This window comes from Arachis stenosperma, chromosome 2 (assembly GCF_014773155.1).
Source record: "Arachis stenosperma cultivar V10309 chromosome 2, arast.V10309.gnm1.PFL2, whole genome shotgun sequence".
NCBI lineage: Eukaryota > Viridiplantae > Streptophyta > Magnoliopsida > Fabales > Fabaceae > Arachis > Arachis stenosperma.
The window spans coordinates 1,550,688-1,571,502 of NC_080378.1; the positions used below are offsets into that span (position 1 = coordinate 1,550,688).

The window sequence follows — 20,815 nt, forward strand, 5'->3', positions numbered from 1 at the left end:
TATTTTTTCTGTTAATATTTGACATAAATTTAATTATATTCCTATAAGTTAATTATATATGCCAAAATATAAAAATGATTACAACTTTTTTTTAAATTTAGGACAATTTTAAATTAGAAAAAGTTTAAGGGTCAACAACTTTGTTAAATTTTGGCCAGCATGTAACCAGTAAAGAAACACCAATTTTACACCATTAAAATTATTATTAATAATTATTTGATGGCTACAAATCACAAAAGTTACTTGCTTCTAACATTCATCTTTTAAACTATATTAACAAATAAAAATATATGGATATAATTAAGACTTATTCAAATGTTGTGGGTAAAATTGAAATGTTATAAGCATTATTTAAAATTCTTGCAAACATTGAGGATGTAAAATATTTTACCTATTTAGTAATTATAGTATCAGCCTCAAATGATCTTTTAAAATTTGTGTACTAATTAAATTCGTCTCTCAAATTTTAATGAATCCAAATATTTTTTAACCTATCTTTCTTTCTGTTTTTTTTTAATCTTGTACCGTTCTTTTTTTTGGGTGACAATCTTGTCCGTTTATTCATGTTAATTTGCAATATTAAATTTCACTGTTAGATTTAATAAAACAATATTTTTGTGATAATTATTAGCAATATAGGTCAAAGTGGCAAAGTGTGTTATGAGGAATATTGCCTAAGAATCAATATAATGTATGTTAGATAATTTGAGACATTAATTTAATTCAATGAAAACCTAAAAAATAATTTAATTTACTAAAAATAAAGTTTAAGAAACGAATTTGGACATTTATTCTTTAAAAAAAAATGATCACGCAAAAATTGACGTTGAAAAACAAAAAAGTGGGTCCCAGAGGTGTTATTTTGAAATTTGCAAACAGCTGTACTTCAAAAATTCAGCTTCACAAGGAAGAAGAAAGAACAACAACAAATATCATAGATTCTTCTGCATAATCAAGCGCATGATTCTCTCACAAACTTTGATCAATTTCTGATAGCAAAAAGAACGCGTTTTCATCGAATAGATAACGATAGCTTTGAGCTTTGATAATTGAGGACCAGCAACAACACTGGAATTGGTTGGCTGGGTCGGTTTCAAGTTCGGATTTTTTGTTCGCTTGCTTTCTGGGTTTTGGTGCTGAGAGAGTTATGGCTCTTTGGTTATGCTGCGGAAATGGGTATGAGAGTAAAATTCGTTAATCTATTGTTATGAATAACTCTTCCTTGTTACAATTTTTTTATTGTTATTATTACTACTATGTTTTTGGGGGTTGTTTAGGGTCATAATTTTGCTTATTGTGACTTGAAGGCTTTGTTTGAATTTTGAAAGTGAAAAAGGGAAATTTGAAGAAAACTAATATTAGAGATGGTTTTGGATTCTAGGTTTCTGATTCCATGGATTAGTAAAGATAGTTTTGAGTAGGAAGATCCATTGAAGATTATGTTGTTAGGTAGAGGCAGAATCGATAGAGGCAAAAATAATAGAGTGGAGGTTTGACTTTTGAGTGTTAGTGAATTGACCATATATGCAATGATTAAATTTTCTGATTCTGATTCTGGGCACAAAAGGTGCTTGTTTCATTAATCCGGAGAATTCTTAGAGTACATAATTTCTTTAGGTGGATTATTGATGTTGGAGTCTCTTATTGTGCAGCAAGAAACGAGGGAAAGAACACGCGACGTGGCGTGTGTTTTCTTTGAAGGAATTACAGTCTGCTACAAATAATTTTAACTATGATAACAAGCTTGGAGAAGGGGGCTTTGGCAGTGTGTATTGGGGCCAACTTTGGGACGGATCGCAAGTAAGGACTACATTCTTTTCTATTGTTGTTGTTGTTGTTGTTATTATTTTGTCAAAAAGTTCATGCAATATATGCCTTCTTATTGTGGTGAATGTGAATCTTGGTTTGGCAGTGTTAATTGTGGTTGCCAACTCATGCTGTGAATTTGTTACTTGTATAGTAATTTCACAGCAATCTCGTGTGTGATGATCTAATTGTCTGACTTGTTGCTTTATCCATGGACTTTGCTTCATAAAATTTCATGCATCAATCTTACATCACAATAAGTAAAGATCATTCTTTCATTGATGAAAGGATCATATTTTGAGGGACATGCAAAGAATAATTTTTTTCTCTCTCGATCTTATTAGGGATTGAAGTGCATGGATTTAGAAACTGAGAATCCCCCTTTTGGCTGAACCTATTTTTCCATTGAAGCAATCCTTCAATGTGATTAGACTTGCTTTTGTAACATGATACCAGATGAGTCTTGAATGGTAGGCGTTTTTTATTTGCGTGCCTTAGCAGATTCTTAGCACTTCTAGGATTTGATTTGACTTTATAATGTGATTTATAGAATAGAAAATGTTATCAGCATTTTGAGGAGCCAATGATGCATGAATCTCTGATCAAAATATTTTACCTAGTGGATGTGAATTCAAGTTATTGAAAAAGATGTTGATCCAAATATCTTAACTATATTACCATTTTTCCGTTTCAAAGTTCTTAACATTCTGCTTTGACTTTTGATCCCTATAAAGTTGTTGCTATGTTGATCTGTGTACACTTGCAGATCGCAGTGAAGAGATTGAAAGTTTGGAGCAACAAAGCTGACATGGAATTTGCCGTTGAAGTTGAAATATTGGCAAGAGTTCGGCACAGGAATCTTCTTAGTCTACGTGGCTATTGTGCTGAAGGGCAGGAACGGTTGATTGTATATGATTATATGCCGAATCTGAGCTTGCTCTCTCATCTACATGGATCGCACTCGTCAGAATGCCTTCTTGATTGGAAACGACGGATGGATATTGCAATTGGATCTGCTGAGGGGATTGTGTGAGTAAAAACCTAGTTTTGATCCCTCTTTTTTTGTTTTTAGTCCATGTCACTACATAATTTTGATTATTATATCAAAAGCTTTGGTCTTAATATCTACAAACATTTGTAGAATTTCGGAGTCTTTATAATATGGCAACTTAACATTGGCTCTAGATGATATCATGAGAGTGATAACTAATTTAATAATAGAAAATGAGTTTCCAAGAGTAAACTAAAAATTTTAGGTGGGCCAAAATAAAAATAACACATTTATAGGGATTAAAAACATAGTTATACCTTATACTATTGTTTAATCCTAAATGTTATAACTTTCAGATATCTTCACCACCAAGCAACACCGCATATCATCCACAGGGATATCAAGGCAAGCAACGTTTTGCTAGACTCGGATTTCCAGGCCCGGGTTGCTGATTTTGGTTTTGCTAAGTTGATACCTGATGGTGCAACGCACGTGACTACAAAAGTTAAGGGTACCCTCGGATACCTCGCCCCAGAATACGCCATGTTAGGCAAAGCAAATGAGAGTTGTGATGTCTATAGTTTTGGTATTCTCCTTCTAGAACTTGCTAGTGGCAAGAAACCAATTGAAAAGCTTAGTTCGGCAGTTAAGCGGCCAATAGTTGATTGGGCACTGCCATTGGTATGCGAAAGGAAATTTAGCGAACTCGCTGATCCACGACTAAACGGTGAGTATGTGGAGGAAGAGCTTAAAAGGGTTGTTTTTACTGCGCTGATATGCGCTCAAAATCAACCTGAGAAGAGACCTACCATGCTTGATGTCGTTGAACTGCTAAAGGGAGAATCTAAAGACAAAATTTCTCAGATAGAGAATAGTGAATTGTTCAAAAGCCATCCAGCCGTAGAAAACAGTGATCCGAAATCTGGGACCGAAGATGACGGTTCAGACTTAATCTTGGAGGTAAAAGAATCAAAACATGACTTGAAAGAGAATACCGGTGAATGATGCTCTAATAAAGGAAAGAAAAAAAAAGGGAAGTTGGTGATATATCAAATACAAGTTGTGAAGTTAGGATGAAGTTGGTCTAATGTGAATTTGGCTTTACTTGAAAATAGGTTTCTCCCTCTCTCTTCCATTGTCAAGTGTTTGTATTGATTTGAATTTGATGAAGTGATGTCTGTGTAGTATGCTAGACATCTTGTGTTGCCGGTTTGGAATGTATGTCATGTCAGTTACCTTTATTGTTTACTATTCTATTGTCAATATTCTTTGAAATTTTTCTTTCTAGCATCTTGAATTCTTGAGCATACTCAGTAATTTACCAAGTTATGGCAAATATGGGAGTAACTACTAATAAACATAATCATGACAGAATTTTAGTTGACAAAAGGGCCAACATGGCTGATGTCTGCTTGTATTTTTAGAGACTATGAATTTTAACATGACAACAACAAACATAAGAAAAGAAGAATCCAGCTCATGATCAAGCACACCGAATATTAAAAAAGAGAAAGTGATAAGTAAGAAGATAATATAACAATTTTTTCTTAAGGGTGATGTTATGACTTATGAATCTTTAGGGTGGATAGCAAACCATGTTTGGATGAATGTAAGAACAAGACCAAGAGTGGCAGCAAGCAAGGCGATGATGGTCTCTAACGTGGGCGAACAATGGTGTCTCAGGCACAAGAATGCTGTCCATCTTATTAAACAGATCTGCTACTTCTTTGTCACTGGCAAGTTCATTGATAATTATGTCAGCTAATCTGAGTTCCTTCACATTCATGAAGACTAAAAATGAGCTGATCTCGAAGTCGTTTCGAAAATCAGGACACATGTCATAGGCTATAAGGTTGAGGAAGATATGAGCCATTGAGCCATCCACTATGAGTTTTGGAAGGTGCAGCATCCCATCTTTGAATCCCGGCTGCCTTGACCCTTGAGCTCCCGTATGGTCCCAATTCGATACTTCCTGAGGTGCAGGGATCTCCTCTTGTTGTTGATATCCTTATACAATGTGTGTTGGTCTCTCATTAAGAGGGCCCTTCCTCGTCATCATCTCCTTCCACGGCTACTTTCACTTCTTCATTCTCTCTTTTCTTTCTCGGAAGCTTGGGTGCTGACTCTGTTGGGTTTTTCTCTCCTTTGTGAGGCCCAAGCCCAACATTTTGAGTGTGTCTCTTTATACCCATTGTGCCACAACCCTAATCAGATTTTGGGAGTTATTGAGAGGTAGAGAGAATAACCACCAAAGAGAGAAAGAAAGGGGAAAACAGAATTCCTATTTTTGCCCAAAGCAGTAAATTTCAAATGGCAGTTTCTCAGTTGTTCACCGTTGGATCGGTTTGAAATTTAAATGTGTCTTCCTCTCATCTTGTTCTTCATTCTGGTCGGTGGAGATGTTGATTGGGGATTTGCAGTAGGAGAAATTAGGTTTCCCGTTTTTACACAGAACTGCAATCTTTAAACGGCAGTTTCTCATTCTTTCACCGTTAGATCGACGTGAAATTTGAACTGTAGATTCTTCACATCTTGTTCTTCATTCTGAAAGGTGGAGATTTTAATTGGAGGTCTGCAGAGAGAGAAATTGGCTTTGACAGAAGCTCATCTTCTTGCTTTTCATACATGAGCTTTGGTGCTTTGATGTTTTGGCTGGTTATATACACGTTTTTGTGCTTTATTTGAGACTCTCTTGTATCTCATTTAATTATAGTGGAGCTATTTCATTGATCTGGACGACCCGTGATTTTTACCTCTCACATTGAGAGGGTTTTCCACGTTAAAATCTCAGTGTGTTCTTATTATTATTTTACTTGCTATATTTACTTGTTATAGTTGCTGCTATATTGTGTTGTGAGTGCTTTCATATTGTTCTTGTGTTGCACATTTGTATCGTTTCCGCTGCTAGGCTCTTTCTTACTCAATACCATGAACATGGAGTAAGTTGTGGAGGCATTTTTCGAGCCTCTGGTCGTCGTTGCACAAGACCCTGAGCCATGGGAAGGGAATTTGGTTGTTCAAGATAAGCAAATCCTGGTGCACTCGTACAAGCTAGTCCATTGCTGTCCATGCATCCTTATATGGCTTTCCTTGAAGAGTATCTATTTTGGCTAGATGAATTGGACCGATTGAGATGATTTGTGGCTCATAATATTTTCTAAACTCCACCCTTTCAGCCATGTACTGTGGAATTCTGTGTATTTTAGGACTTGAATCTGAAACTTTGTTAACATCTCTGCTTGAGTGCTTCCTGTGATATTTTATGTGATTCACTCTTTCTACGAACCAATCGTCCGTGTTCTCTTTTTGGAATTCCCAAGAACTATCCTGTTCTTCTTGGAAATCCATTATTGGAAGCACACAAAGAAAGCAGAGATTAATTAGAACTAACTAGGATACACCGTACATAGTTTCATCTGATCTGCCATTAAAATATGGAATGAGAACTCCATAACCAATGATGTTTCTGTTCATTTTGCTTTCTAAGTCGAGCACCCTCAAAGTCTTTGATTTTGTGTTTTTAATTGAAGCATGCCACAAGCTTTGGATCCCTTGTCATCCATCTTCTAAGAAATTACCATGTGAACTTTATATTCAATCAATCAACTTGCCACTAGTAATCAACTCCATTCAATATTTTAATTACCAGCCAATACTTTTTTTTTTAAATACAGTATATTAAAATTCGGCTTTGCTAGATAGACAACAGATAATCTGAACAACATGAATAACGAGCTGAAAATTTAGCCCAATAAAAAAAAAACACTCCACTCGAATTACCCAACCAAAAAACCTCATTCGATAATTCAAAAATTTTAATCATCTATTATACCATAATTTATCAAAGCACCAACTTCTCCCCCCAAAACCTTCATCAACACTTAAAAATAACCATCCATAAAAATAATTATTCGCATACCTAATGAATTGAACATCTATCATATTTTAATTGTATATAATTAAATTAATTCTAATCGAATAACCGTCCACATAAAAATTAAAATAATCATTCGGCATATTATGAGTTAACCACAACAAAGTGGAAACAAGAGAGAGAAGAAGGATGCTCCGGTGCCAGAGATCGGCAATATTGCAAATCACGAGAAGAGAGGTGGTACCGTAGTAACCAAAAAAGAGGGGAAAAAAGGGAAAAAAGAAGAGCACGTGGAGGCACAAGTCCCTTCTTAAATATTCCTTGTCTCTCTTCTCCTCTCCCTCCACTCCCTCTTCTCTCTTTCACTCTCTTTTCATTTCTTTCCAAAAAAAACAAAATTTAAAACCCTCTTTTCCCTTCCCTTCCTAATTATATTTTCTCATCTCTTCTTTATCTCTTCTCTTTGCAACCAACTATCCAATATCATCAAATTCACCTTCATCATCTTACTTCTTTTTTTTTATTCTATCTTTATTTATTCAAAATCTTATGTTCTCAAAACTTTCAAATCATAGAATTTCAACTTAATAAGTGAAAAAATCATTCAACTTTTGAGTTATAGTTATTATGGAGGCTTCAAATAATTCTTTAACTCAATAATTAGCTATCTCCGACTTTTGTTATCCCTATATTTATGGGTATGCATAAATCCGAATTAGGGTTATTAAAGTTAGAAAATTTGGGACTTCTGTCAAATTGAGTAAGATTTTGTTAATTGACAACATTGTTAGCTTACAAATATTATTATTGTCATATTTTAGAGTTGTAAAATTATTGGACATCAATTAGTAGTTCGGTGGTGCGCTCAGAGTTGCTTCTGGTTTTTTAGAACCAAGTTGTGAGTGGATATTATGTCTATAATTATTTTTAAGTGTATTATTATCAACATATTAAATTGAATAATTATTTTTAGAGTTTGAAAATATTTTATTATTATGACTTTTGAATTTTTGAAATAAATATTGATTTGTAAAACTTATAATTTTATAAAAATACACACGAGACGATATTTATATAATTTGTAAAGCATACATGTTTTTTTACTTGACTTTATTAAATGTTAACTAAATTTTAGTATGCATTCTTATATATATTTGATTTATTATGAAATTTAGTAATATATTAGAAATGATTTGGTTTGAGAGGCTCTGACTAAAAAATCGTAGTTAACGGTGGTTATGATATTAATTTAGATGCATCTAGCTCAAACCTCAGCTAGCAGGAGTGTTGCTAGCCTAACGTATAGGTCGTACGTTGAATCTTTTATACCATATGGGCACACTAGAGGAAATGACTACCTTAGAGGTTGAGTCGCCGTAAGTGTGTAATATTTGATTTGATTTGACTTCTGGAATGAGAACTCCAATTTTATTTCATCCGCTTAACTATTTATCTATTTGTTTGCATAATTAATTAATATGAATTTCTTATCTTTAAAAAGAAATATAACTTTTAAGGTAAAATTTGTATTGTCTCGTGTGGGTTATAGATATAATATTTGCTCACTGAGTTGCAAAACTCACCCTATCATATTCTCATATTTTTCAGATACAGATGTCGTTCTAGGTTCCATTTCACCCGCCCCACGATAGATCTTATTCATTTCGATGAGTCATTCTTCTTTCCAAAGACTATGTGATATGTAATGGAACATTCATGCAAAAACCTAGAGTTTATTAGTGCTCCATATGTCACAGGTAGAGTCTTTGTGTGGGTTATGTTATTTTGAATCTCGAACTATTTAGATAGTAATTATGACTTAGTTATGTAAAACATATGGATTTAACTATATACTTTAGTTATCAACTTAATATATATTATGTGACTTTTGATATATTGGGTTGTGAACATGATTGGAATATGTTGTTGTCTTTGGAAATAGATATTTACTATCGATATAGGAAGATAATATTAAAGTTGGTAAGATTCTAAGAATAGAGGAGATTTTGTCTATTTTTTCTAAAAATTTGGTCGTTCGGCTTGCTAAGGAACTTGTCCCTTAAGCGCCAGTCATGACTTGGTTTGGATTATGACAGGTACGGCGGTCGGACGGCGTTGCTGCGAATAGCGAGGGAGGGTTTATTGCGGTGGTCGGACGGCGCAGGTACCAACACGAGGGAGAGGGACTACGATAGTTGTCTTTGTTACTGCGAATTGCAGAGTGAAAAAGGACTGCGATGGTCGGGCGACACTACTACAAATCGCAAAGTGGGGTGGGCTGCAACATTTGGTGGTGGCTACGGCGCGCGAGGAGCAAGCTGTAATGGTGGACGACATTCGGTGATGCTGCACCTTGCGGTGGTTGAAACTACGACGTCGTTTTCGTTGTGGTGTAATAGAAAGAGAAAATGTGAATTGAAAGAGGGAAAGAGTTGAGATGGAATAATAATGTGATGTGACGGAAAAGATTACGTTGTCTAACCCTAATAATTTAAATTTAAAATTGATTATTCTAATAAATTATAAATTTAGTTTTAATAATTAATTTAACTTTTATTTTTTAAATCGTTGTTCACGTTATTCAACATTTTTATTTTTATATTCCTAATAAATAAATAAATATATGTGTGGATTTTACTACCTTGATTTAAGAATTATTAAATACTCAATTTATCAACTTCTTTATTTTAGAGGAGCTTGATTCATATTTATCTGTCCGATAACATGTAATCATTGAATACTTGGCCCCATTGAGGCATAAGGGAAAGCAATAAGAATAGAAATGATCCCTTTACTTGTTGTGCAATCTAATTGAAAAAAGTTTAAAATTAGTAGTGTCAATTTAGTCCAAATTTTAGGGCTAATCCTTAACTCTCCAAAATAGTTTTAATTTATATTCCTAAAAATTATAAAATAATATTTTGTGAACCCATTTTTAATTAAGTCCTTCCAACAAAAATTAAAATAGGATTGATCCTACCAACTCTAAAATTTCTATATTCTGTATTCTGTTTTTTTGTTGGAACTTCTTCCCATCCAACATTTATATTTCAACTATCCTTATTACTAAAGAGTATTTACAAATTAATATATTAATATTAAATATAAACGGTTAAATAATTATCGTTTACGGTTTAATTCTTTCTCTAACGATTGTGTACCTACATATATATTTTATAAATACTTGTTAGTGTATGTTAATTAACAGTATTTTGTACCTATTTAAAGAATATTCAAAAGTCACATCTTTTCATTATGTAACTATTCAATAATCAAAGGTTATATCTGTTCATAAGCTACGTGACTTTTGATTCTAATACATGCAGTACATGCAGCATATATATATATATGAATTACCCACTATTCAAAGTGTGTGTAACAAAAAAGATAATAACAAGTACTAAATGTATATGTGATTTTAACTATTAAGAATTTTCTTTGTTTAAGAAAGTTAAGAATTTTTTATTATTGCTAACTAAAAAATTCATTGGTTTTATTATATCTAGAGAGAGTATTATCATCAATCCTATATCAACTAAGTGTGAAGATAAATATCTCTCTAAAAAAAAATGATCTAATCGTGCCTTAAAATCATAACATAATATAAATTTTGTCATTTTACCATCTTCATATACTCAACAATTACACATCAAACATATGTATGCATCATATCAATCGTCGTTATTGGTTAATTTTATATTAAAGGTACTTATAAAAAACTGAAGTTAGTTATGATTAATACATATATGTTATGTAAATATTATAAGAACAAAGGGGCTTGGATTTTTATTCCTAGGTTTCCCTTTCGACATATAGCCACCAAAATTGACAATCATAACAATGTTACATGTATCATGTGTTCACACTAGTGACTTAAAAATATAGAAGATTTTCTTCCTGGGAAATACCTTTAAAGTCTATATTATATTATACAAGTACTATTACTTCCTTTTATCTTTTATCTATTAATTAAAAAATGAATCCCACTCAAATTCCATATATTAATAGATGATAAATAATAAACAGTAAATAATGGTTTTATATAAGTTAAAATAAGACCATTAAATTTTATCAAGTTTCTAAATATTTATTATAGTTTTTGTATCATTATATTATTCTAGCTAAATGTATAAAGCTTTGGAGTTAAATTAAGGTTATAATTATTCTGTAAGTATCTGTAATTTTATTAAAATTTTAATTAAATTTTTATTATTATTATTTTTTATTGAGTTTTTATATTTTTTTTAGAGACATTATTGATGATAAATACTAAAGAACAAAAAAAAGGGTGATGAGATAGTGAATGTCATATTTGATTTCTTGATGTATATAGTTAAAAGTTAGATTTAATATAATCAATGCACATTATTAATATTTATTTTTTAATTTTTTTATTTTCTACGCATAAAAATGATAAAGGAATAGAATAAACTAATGACTTTTAATAAGTTATGTGTGTTGTTGAGATAGAGAATGTAAAAAAAAAGAGAGAGAGAGAGAGAAAATTAGGTGACTCATAGGTTGGCTCTAGGACTTTTGGCTCTGAGAGCTTTTTAAAAATTTAAACTTATTAGTTACAGATTTTTTATTCTTCTGATTCTATAAAATAAGGCCAAAACCCTATAGAGCCAAACATATTGACACCATTACTTAAAGTCTTTGATTTTGTGTTTGTTAAATACAACAGAAATCATTGAACAATAATCAAAACCTTGCAGATAATCATTGAACAAAAAGACATGAAAATTTAGAAACAAAAGCAAACTATGGATTTTAACATGACGACAATAGACATAAGAGAAGTAGATTCCAGCTCACATACTGATGAGTAGTGTTTTATTCATTATCAAGCACACCGATCAAACAAGACATGTTATGACTTATGCAGCTTTAGGGTGGATAGCTAACCATGGATAAATGTAAGAACGAGACCAAGAGTGGCAGCAAGCAAGGCGATGATGGTCCATGGCGAGCAAAAATGTGAAAAGAAGAAGCAAAAAATTTTTTTTGGTTTGAAGTCAATAAAATTGGCTAGAGGTTACAAGTGATACAAGTGGAGCATGAAGAAATTTCAAGAAAATTAAAGAACATTATAGAACTTAAACTTGATCTAGAATCAAGTATGATGCAAATGGTTCTTATCAAATTAAAAGACTCATAAAACTACTTGCAAGTTGTCCAACTTGCATAGTCAAAGTTCTAGTCAAAATTTATAACTTGAAAATAAGATTAGTTGCAATCTTTGACTTGGTCAAAGGATGAGTTGTACATAAGTTGATATTTATCAACTTGTCATACAACTTGATAAAGATGAATCTAGTCTACACACTGATACACAACTTGATCAACTTGTAAAACCAAATGCACCTCCACAAAATACTATATACAAGGGTTAAGGCATTTGCTAATGGATGCCATGTTTTGCATAGAATTAGTGAGTGAAACTTAGAAAGAAGAATAGTAAAGTCTCTCATATGTGTAATCCCTTTATATAAATTTCCATAATAGATAAGAGAGTATTATAAACTTCTCTATGTATTGTGAGAGATTATAATTTCATCACTTTGTCATAATTATTTCCACTATTGTCTATACTCTTGTTCAGTTCTATCTATTTCTCGTTCACAAATTTTAGTTTCATTACTTTATTCCGATTAACTCTGGTACCTAACAGTGGTATCAGAACTTTAGGTTCTTAATCTTCCGCTGCAAAAGGGACAAGTTGGCGTCAGAACCATGGCAACGAAATTTAAGATCGAGAAATTCAATGGGAATAACTTTTCCCTTTGAAAATTGAAGATCAAGGCAATTTTGAGAAAGGAGAATTGCTTAAAAGTAATAGAAGGCAGGCCTACCGGCACTCCTGATGACAAGTGGAAAGAGATGGAGGAAAACGTTGTTGCCAATTTACACTTGGCTATGGCAGATTCCGTATTATCAAGCATCTCAGAGAAATAGACAGTAAAGGAGATTTGGGAGGCACTCACTAAATTGTACAAGGCAAAGTCACTGCACAATAGGATTTTCGTAAAAAGAAGGCTCTATACTCTTCGTATGAGTGAATCTACATTAGTGACAGATCACATTAACAATCTTAATACTGTATTTTCACAACTGACAGTCATGGAGTGTCAAATTGTAGAAAATAAATGTGCTGAACTTCTTCTCCAAAGTTTACCAGACTCGTATGATCAACTTATCATCAACATCACAAATAACAATATTGCTGATCAACTTCGATTTGATGATGTTGCTGTCGCTATTCTTGAAGAAGAAAGCAGACGCAAAAATAAAGATGATCGAACGAAAAGTTCAAAGCAAGCAAAAGCTTTGTCGGTGATGAGAGACAGATCAACAGAATGTGGCTCTAGTAGAAGTCAAAGTCATGGTAGATTAAGGTCTCGAAAGAAAAACCTTGTTACAATTGTGGCAAGAAAGGACACTTGAAAAAAGATTATTGTTGGTTCAACAAGAAGAGCACAGAGAAAACTGTTAATGCAACTACCTCACATGGTTGTGTTGCAAACACATCTGATGATGGAGATGTCTTGAGCATCGAAGCTGCTATTGGTCATGAAGACAATAAACCACTAGCTGATGTCTAGCTATTAGATTGTGCAGCAACATATCACGTGACTCCACATCACAAGTGGTTTAGCACTTATGAACCTGTTTCAAAAGGATCTGTACTCATGGGAGATGATCATGCCTTAAAAATTGTGAAAATTGGTACCATAAAAATTAAGATGTTTGATGGTTCAATCCATACAATTCAAGGTGTAAGTCATGTGAATGGCCTAAGAAAAAATTTGTTATCAATTGGGCTATTGGATTCTTAAGGGTACAAGATTAATATTGAAAGTGGATCGTTGAAGGTGACTAATAGTGCTCATGTGATCATGAAGGCAAAACGGCTAACAACCAATCTCTATTTGCTTTTTGGAGATACAGTTCGAGGCGCAGAAGCATCAGTTGCATCTGCAGACCAAGAAAATACAACGATGTTATGGCATCGCATATTAGGAAAAGAAAACTTAGTTTGCAAGTTTATCAAATCTCTGTACGACTTAAAGCAGGTGCCAAGATGTTGGTACAAGAGATTTGATTCCTTCATTATTAGCCTTGATTACAACAGACTTCAGTCAGACCATTGTGCTTATTACAGGAGGTCTAGTAATGATGATTTCATCATTCTGCTGTTGTACGTGGATGACATGTTGGTGATAGGCCCCAACAAAGATTGTATCCAGGAATTAAAGACTCAGTTAGCTAGGGAGTTCGATATGAAGGTGTTGAGTTAAGAAATTAACTAAATTAATTAATGATGACAAACATTATTTTATTGGGCAAATAAACTAATTAGTGTTGATTATTTCTGATTAAATGTTGCATGCCAAAACTCATTGTTCCAGAAGCCCAATACGTTGAAAATAAAACCAATGCTGATGGGTTGTACAAACAAAGGAAGCCCAAAGAAATCAAACCAAAGAAATCAACGGGCTGAATGAAAAGAACTGATCCAAGCCTGATAGCAAGCAAATCCCTCCAATTTGCTTTCACCAAAAGCAACATTCAGCTTTTTTTCCTCTTGGTTAGAAATCAGAGAAGTGAGAGAGAGCTTAGTTCCTAAGCTATTCACCAAAGAAGCAAGAAAGAGAAGGTTTAGCAAAAAAGGTTGAAGTCTAATCACCCACATTAAACTATATCAAGAGAAGTTAGAAGCTAAATGTGATTTATTTCCTTCTACATGCATCTCATTTTCTTCTCTTCATCTTCAACTCTCTGCCACTCCAAATTGGGTTACATGGGAAAGATTATCTCTATTCAATACTGCTGTGAATCTATAATCAAAAGTGTGTCTTGGGGACCAAGTAGTGTTTCAATGGTTAAGATCTGGGTTTACCATTGAAAATATTTGTTTCTGTTGTCCTGTGGCTTTCGGTCAACAAAGAAGGTCAGAATCAAAGTTCCTAATTTGAGAAAAAAAAATGGAAGAAAGTGAAAAAGTGAGTTGGTGAAGCTCACAACTTAAGAAGTTGACCTAGCAGAGAGCAACTCAGCAACATGCAAGGAGATACAAAAGAAAATTTTTTTATCATTCAGAAGCTAAGGAGAGATAACCAGAGTTTTGGTGAGTTATTATCTGAAAAGAGTTCTCTGAAAAAGTTCATCAACATGGACAGTGCTTCCTAGTCAAAGGGGCATTCCGCCAGAATGAGAAACTAAATCAGAGGCAAGCAAATCTGGTTCATCACATAGCAAAGAGGCTGTTGAAGCATCAATCTCCTTCATGTTTTACATATTATAATTTACTTTTCAATATTTATCTTTCTGTAATTTTTTGAGGTAAAAGGCTGAATGAGAGAGTCATTAAAAGAGCCTAAAAGTAAAAAAAAAAAGGCAGAGAGATACACATGAGTGAAAAGTTTAGAGTTATTTCAGATTTGTTTAAGTAGATTTTGTGTCTTGTATCTTGTACCTGTGAGGTACCCCTTTCTTAGTTGGGTTAGCACTAAGAGTGAAGAATTGGGTATTAGCATAACCAAGTCAAGTTAGGTTAGAACTTGAGTGTGAAAGGATTGTGTCAATCCTGTGGAGTTGGTGTATGTAATACTTTACCTATAGTGAAAATTCTACCACTGTTGTGGTGGAGACTGGATGTAGGTTGCATTGCACAAGGCAACCGAACTAGGATACATGATGGTGTCAGCTTCTCTCTTCCCTGCTCTATTCTGTTTTTTGATATTCATGAGACAAAATGAAATTGTCTCATAAATTTTCCGCTGCTGAGTTCAAAAAGATTCAGATTGAAAGTTTGTTTTAAAAGGGTTATTTCATTAAAGTAAAAGAAGGTCATAGATTCAACCCCCCTTCTTTAAGCCTTCTACAACCTTTAGAAGGATTTTGGGACCAGCAAACAAGATTTTGGGGACGCAAATTTACCGAGACAGAAAAGATAAGAAGATTTGGCTATTCCAAGAAAATTACTTGAAAAAGGTCTTACGGCGCTTCAACATGCAAGAGAGTAAGTCAATCTCTACCCCCACTTCCTGTCAATTTTAAATTATCTTTTGAGATGTGTCCTAGCAATGAAGCAAAGAAGATAGAAATGTCTCGAGTACCGTATGCATCTGCAGTGGGAAGCCTTATGTATGCCATGATTTGTACCAGACCGGATATCGCTCAATCTGTCGGGATGGTCAGCAGATTCATGGAAAATCCAGGAAAAGAGCAATGGAGTGCTGTAAAAAGGATCCTGAGATATATCAAAGGAACCTCAAATGTTGCATTTTATTTTGGAGGATCTGAATTTATCATCAAAGGTTATGTTGACTCTGATTTCACATGAGACCTTGACAAAAGAAAATCCACTACAAGATATGTGTTCACACTTGCAGGAGGAGCATTAAGTTGGTTATCAAAATTACAAGTAGTTGTAGCATTATCAACTACAAAAGCTGAATATATGACAGCTACGCAATCTTGTAAGAAAGCAATTTGGTTACAAAGGTTAATGGAGGAACTCGGGCACAATTAAGATATGATTCCAATATTTTGTGACAGTCAGAGTGCCTTGCACATCGCAAGAAATCCAGCCTTTCACTCAAGAACGAAGCACATAGGCGTTCAATATCATTTTATTCGTGAAGTAGTAGAGGAAAGAAAAGTGGATGTACAGAAAATTCACACCAACAAAAATCTTGCAGATATCATGACAAAACCAATCAATACAGATAAATTTGATTGGTACGAATCTTCTCTTTACCTATTGAAAATATGAAGCAGCATGAATACGCCAAAAGAATAATTTTGAGTGGGAAATTGTAAAAAGAAGAAGCAAAATTCTTTTTTTTTTTTGAAGTTAACAAAATTGGCTAGAGGATACAAGTGATACAAGTGGAGCATGATGAAGTTTAAAGAAAATTAAAGAACATCATAGAACTTAAACTTGATCTAGAATCAAGTACGATGCAAATGGTTCTTATCAAATTAGAAGACTCATGAAACTACTTGCAAGTTGTCCAACTTGCATGGTCAAAGTTCTAGTCAAAATTTGTAACTTAAAGATAAGATTAGTTGCAATTTTTGACTTGGTCAAAGGATGAGTTGTTACATAAGTTGATATTTATCAACTTGTCATACAACTTGATAAAGATGAATCTAGTCTACACACTTGCGCACAACTTGATCAACTTGTAAAACCAAATGCACCTCCACAAAATACTATATATAGGGGTTAAGGCATTTGCTAATGGATGCCATGTTTTGCATAGAATTAGTGAGTAAAATTTAGACAGAAAAATAGTAAAGTCTCTCATATGTGTAATCCCTTTGTATAAATTTTTATAATACGTAAGAGAGTATTATAAACTTCTCTATGTATTGTGAGAGATTGTAATTTCATCACTTTGTCATAATTATTTTCACTATTATCTATACTCTTGTTCAATTCTATCTATTTCTCGTTCATAAATTTTAATTACATTACTTTGTCCATATTAACTCTGGTTCCTAACAGGAAAAAGATTTTAGAGGTCTCTCCTATCTAAGACAGCATTGATAGATGATATAAACCAAAGGATATTAGTTGTGGTTCGTAATATCCTTAAACTCCACCCTTTCAGCCATGTACAGAGGAATCTTTTGTATTTTAGGCCTTGAACCTTTGTTAATTGCTCCACCAGTTAATTTCTTCCTCACTTCTTCTAGTTATTCTCAGTTTTGTTCTAACCAAGAGGGCACGACATGTTCTTACTCCCTCGAACCGTTGCCCTCATGGATACAAGAAAGGTATCCTTAAACTCCACCCTTTCAGCCATGTACAGAGGAATCTTTTGTATTTTAGGCCTTGAACCTTTGTTAATTGCTCCACCAGTTAATTTGCTCCACCAGTTAATTTCTTCCTCACTTCTTCTAGTCGTTCCCAGTTTTGTTCTAACCAAGAGGGCACGACATGTTCTTCCTCCCTCGAACCGTTGCCCTCATGGATACAAGAAAAGTGATCATGCCATTGTGCTAGAATGCTTTTTATTATTATATAGCAAATTATAATATATATAACAATATTTACTTTTATTTATATTCAATTTATTTTAATTTTAAAGTCACTCATTAATTAATTATATTTTATTTAATTATAAATTTATTAAATATATAAAAATTAAAAAGATAAACAAAAAAATTATTAATCACAATTTATTTTTTTTATGATTATATGATATTTATTAATATTATTTTTTTAATAAATACTTGTAGTATATAATAATAGGTAAAAACTCATATACAATTGTTTTCATAAGAAGTTAATAGTTGAAAAATTTTAGATGATATTTAGTTAAATTTGTTAATAGTTCAAAATCACTTTTAAATAGAAAATTATAGAAAAGGACATGAATTTAAATAATTATTTTATGTTATCTTATAATTTTATTTTAAATATTTAATTAAATTTTAATATTTTTTTAGTATTCTCAGTATTCTTTAGTACTTTAATAGAATTAATAGAATCATAATACAAAGTAAAAAAAATATTTCATACAAAAAAAATAACAATAAAAAAACTCATAAAAAAACAGAAGTTTTATAAGAAATAATATGCATAAAAAAATATTAAAAGGAAAACAATTAATATATGAATAATAATAAAAAATATAATTGGTACATAAAATATAAAGTTCAATCCAACGTGAAAAACTCAACGAAAAAGTTAGAATTTTTAACTTTTAGTAAACATGAGTTGAAGACAAAAATCACTTCTATGTTTATAGAATAAAAACATTACCAAACATAAAAATAAAATATTCAAAGAGCTCAAACGATAGAAAATAAGCAAATACATTTAAATATTCATTATATATTTGTATTTTTTTAATCCTTAAAACATATATTAATAAGACTCGAAAATAAAATAACCTACCTTGGTAAGTTACGGTCTTCGCTCTTCACCTCTGTACACATTTAAACAAAGAGATACATCATCTTAAAAGTTAAAACCCCAATTCACCAACACCAATTACCCCAAAATTTAGAAGAAAAACAAAATCACAAACTAACAAATACCTAACCTTTGGAATCTCCGCCACCACCACCATCACTTTAACGATCATCGATTTTTATATAATACACCATTCACACTTAATGCATTCATCATCATTCACATTCTCTCACCACCATGGACGGTGGTGCACCCACTTTCTCTGCTGATTCCGCCGCCGCAGCCGCCACCATAGCTAAGACAGAGACACAAACACCAGCATTAGCTAACGGAACCGTTAAGCGAAGGAGCGGCGGTAATAACCGAACGGAAGCAGCAGCTAACGGCGTTAAAGTGATGGCAGCGAAGAAGGCGTTGCATTACTATTCTTACTCTCGACCCTCGTTCTTGAAGTGGAGACTGCAGGATGCTGTACACGTGGCGACACACCATTGGATGCCGTGTTTGTTCGCGGTGGGGTTGCTGTTCTTCATGGCCGTGGAGTACACGCTCCGAATGGTTCCTCCTTCTTCTCCTCCGTTTGATTTAGGGTTCATCGCCACGCGCTCACTCCACCACCTGCTTCAAGATTCTCCTAATCTCAACACCGGTTTGGCCTTCCTCAATACGGTAACTTCCTCTCTCTTCAGATCTGTGTTTGTGGTGAATGTAAATGGGTCGGTGTCAAAATCTGATTTTGATTGATGAAAGAAAAAAAAAAAGTTTAAATTTTGTGGAATCTGTGGGTTCAGGTATTTGTAGGAATGCAAATGATTTATATCATGGGGGCATGGTTGATTGAAGGAAGACCAAGAGCAACGATCTCAGCACTATTCATGTTCACATGTCGTGGGATTTTGGGTTATTCCACACAGCTTCCATTGCCACAGGTCTATGTTCATTAAATTACATGTTAACAGAAGAGAATTGAAGAAAATGACTTTTTTTCCACTTAAACCAATGTTCTAAATATAAAACCACTCATAATTTTGGCAAGTCAGCTTGAGTTGTTTAATTAATTTGCATATTTGGTAAATTCACATTATTAGGATATATATGGTAATTTCCCTTTTTCCTCAAAAACTATGGTCTATAAGAATATAACCTAACCATTAATGTTGTATGAAAGTGAATTTCAGGGGTTTCTGGGTTCCGGGGTGGATTTCCCCGTTGGGAACGTATCGTTCTTCTTGTTCTTCTCTGGCCACGTGGCGGGATCAGTGATCGCGTCACTGGACATGAGGAGAATGAAGAGGCAGGAGCTGGCGTGGTTGTTCGACGTGCTGAATTTGTTGCAAGCAGTGAGGTTGTTAGGGACAAGGGGCCATTACACCATTGATTTGGCAGTTGGTGTTGGTGCTGGAATTCTCTTTGATTCTCTTGCAGGCAAGTACGAGGAGTTCAGCCACACCAAGTTATTAAGCCGAAATTTGTGTGAAAAAGTGCAATGTTGTTGATTTGTTTATTTAATTTTGGCTGAAAGTATTGGTGTGATTAGCGTTATTTTTTTTTACATTTTCCAGATCTGTAATATTAAAGAGACAAAAAATATTTGTTTTTTTGTAAAGGTCTTTGATTTAGTTTTTATCGTTAATATGTTTTGTTAGATATTAATATGACAAATTAAATATTAATCTAGAAGAGTCACCAAAAAAAATATTTAAAAGTGAGAATTGTCAAAGGTGGGTTAAGAAAATAAGGACAATTTATGCAGTTGAATTCATCGCGTGCTAGAACACCAGGATTGAAACAACACATTTTGTCTTTGTGATTTAAATTTGGAATTAATGCAGGACTTTATTGTAATTATAATTATAAAACAATAAATAGTTTTAAAGGCAAAACCAATGAAAATATTTTTCATGTTTGCATGTAATAAATATTAAATCACTTACTTACAATTAGGGCTGGAAGTGAGCCGAGCTGAGCTAAGCTAGACTAAGTTCAAGCTCGGCTCACAAAAATTTAGCTTGGCTCACAGTTTGGATCATTAATAATCGAGTCTATTTCTTAAGCTCAAATTTGACTCACCGAAAGCTCACAAGCTGGCTCAAATAATAGAAACATAAATATATAATATATAATTCTATATCAATAAATTATAACTTATATATTTTATAAAATATTTAAAAAGATCAATTTTATATATTATTATCTATCATTAAATTAT

The 20,815-nt window shown here is 33.1% G+C and overlaps 2 protein-coding genes across 3 annotated transcripts; both read left to right on the top strand.

Moving 5' to 3' along the window:
- The first annotated feature begins 885 nt into the window (after window positions 1–885).
- On the top strand, window positions 886–4,084 carry LOC130961954 (PTI1-like tyrosine-protein kinase At3g15890). 2 transcript variants are annotated; one of them, XM_057888008.1, is made up of 5 exons: window positions 1,159–1,176; window positions 1,653–1,800; window positions 2,151–2,276; window positions 2,573–2,835; window positions 3,154–4,084. In XM_057888008.1, the coding sequence occupies exons 3-5, from the start codon at window positions 2,274–2,276 to the stop codon at window positions 3,800–3,802; spliced, it is 915 nt and encodes a 304-aa protein (XP_057743991.1). In that variant the 5' UTR covers window positions 1,159–1,176; window positions 1,653–1,800; window positions 2,151–2,273; the 3' UTR covers window positions 3,803–4,084. The 2 variants fall into 2 exon arrangements, with proteins under 2 accessions (XP_057743990.1, XP_057743991.1); XM_057888007.1 differs by lacking the exon at window positions 2,151–2,276 and having other exon boundaries at window positions 886–1,176.
- A 14,759-nt stretch (window positions 4,085–18,843) lies between these two features.
- On the top strand, window positions 18,844–20,239 carry LOC130962239 (phosphatidylcholine:diacylglycerol cholinephosphotransferase 1-like). Its single transcript, XM_057888394.1, has 3 exons — window positions 18,844–19,275; window positions 19,398–19,535; window positions 19,785–20,239. The coding sequence occupies exons 1-3, from the start codon at window positions 18,844–18,846 to the stop codon at window positions 20,100–20,102; spliced, it is 888 nt and encodes a 295-aa protein (XP_057744377.1). The 3' UTR covers window positions 20,103–20,239.
- The last annotated feature ends 576 nt before the right edge of the window (window positions 20,240–20,815 follow it).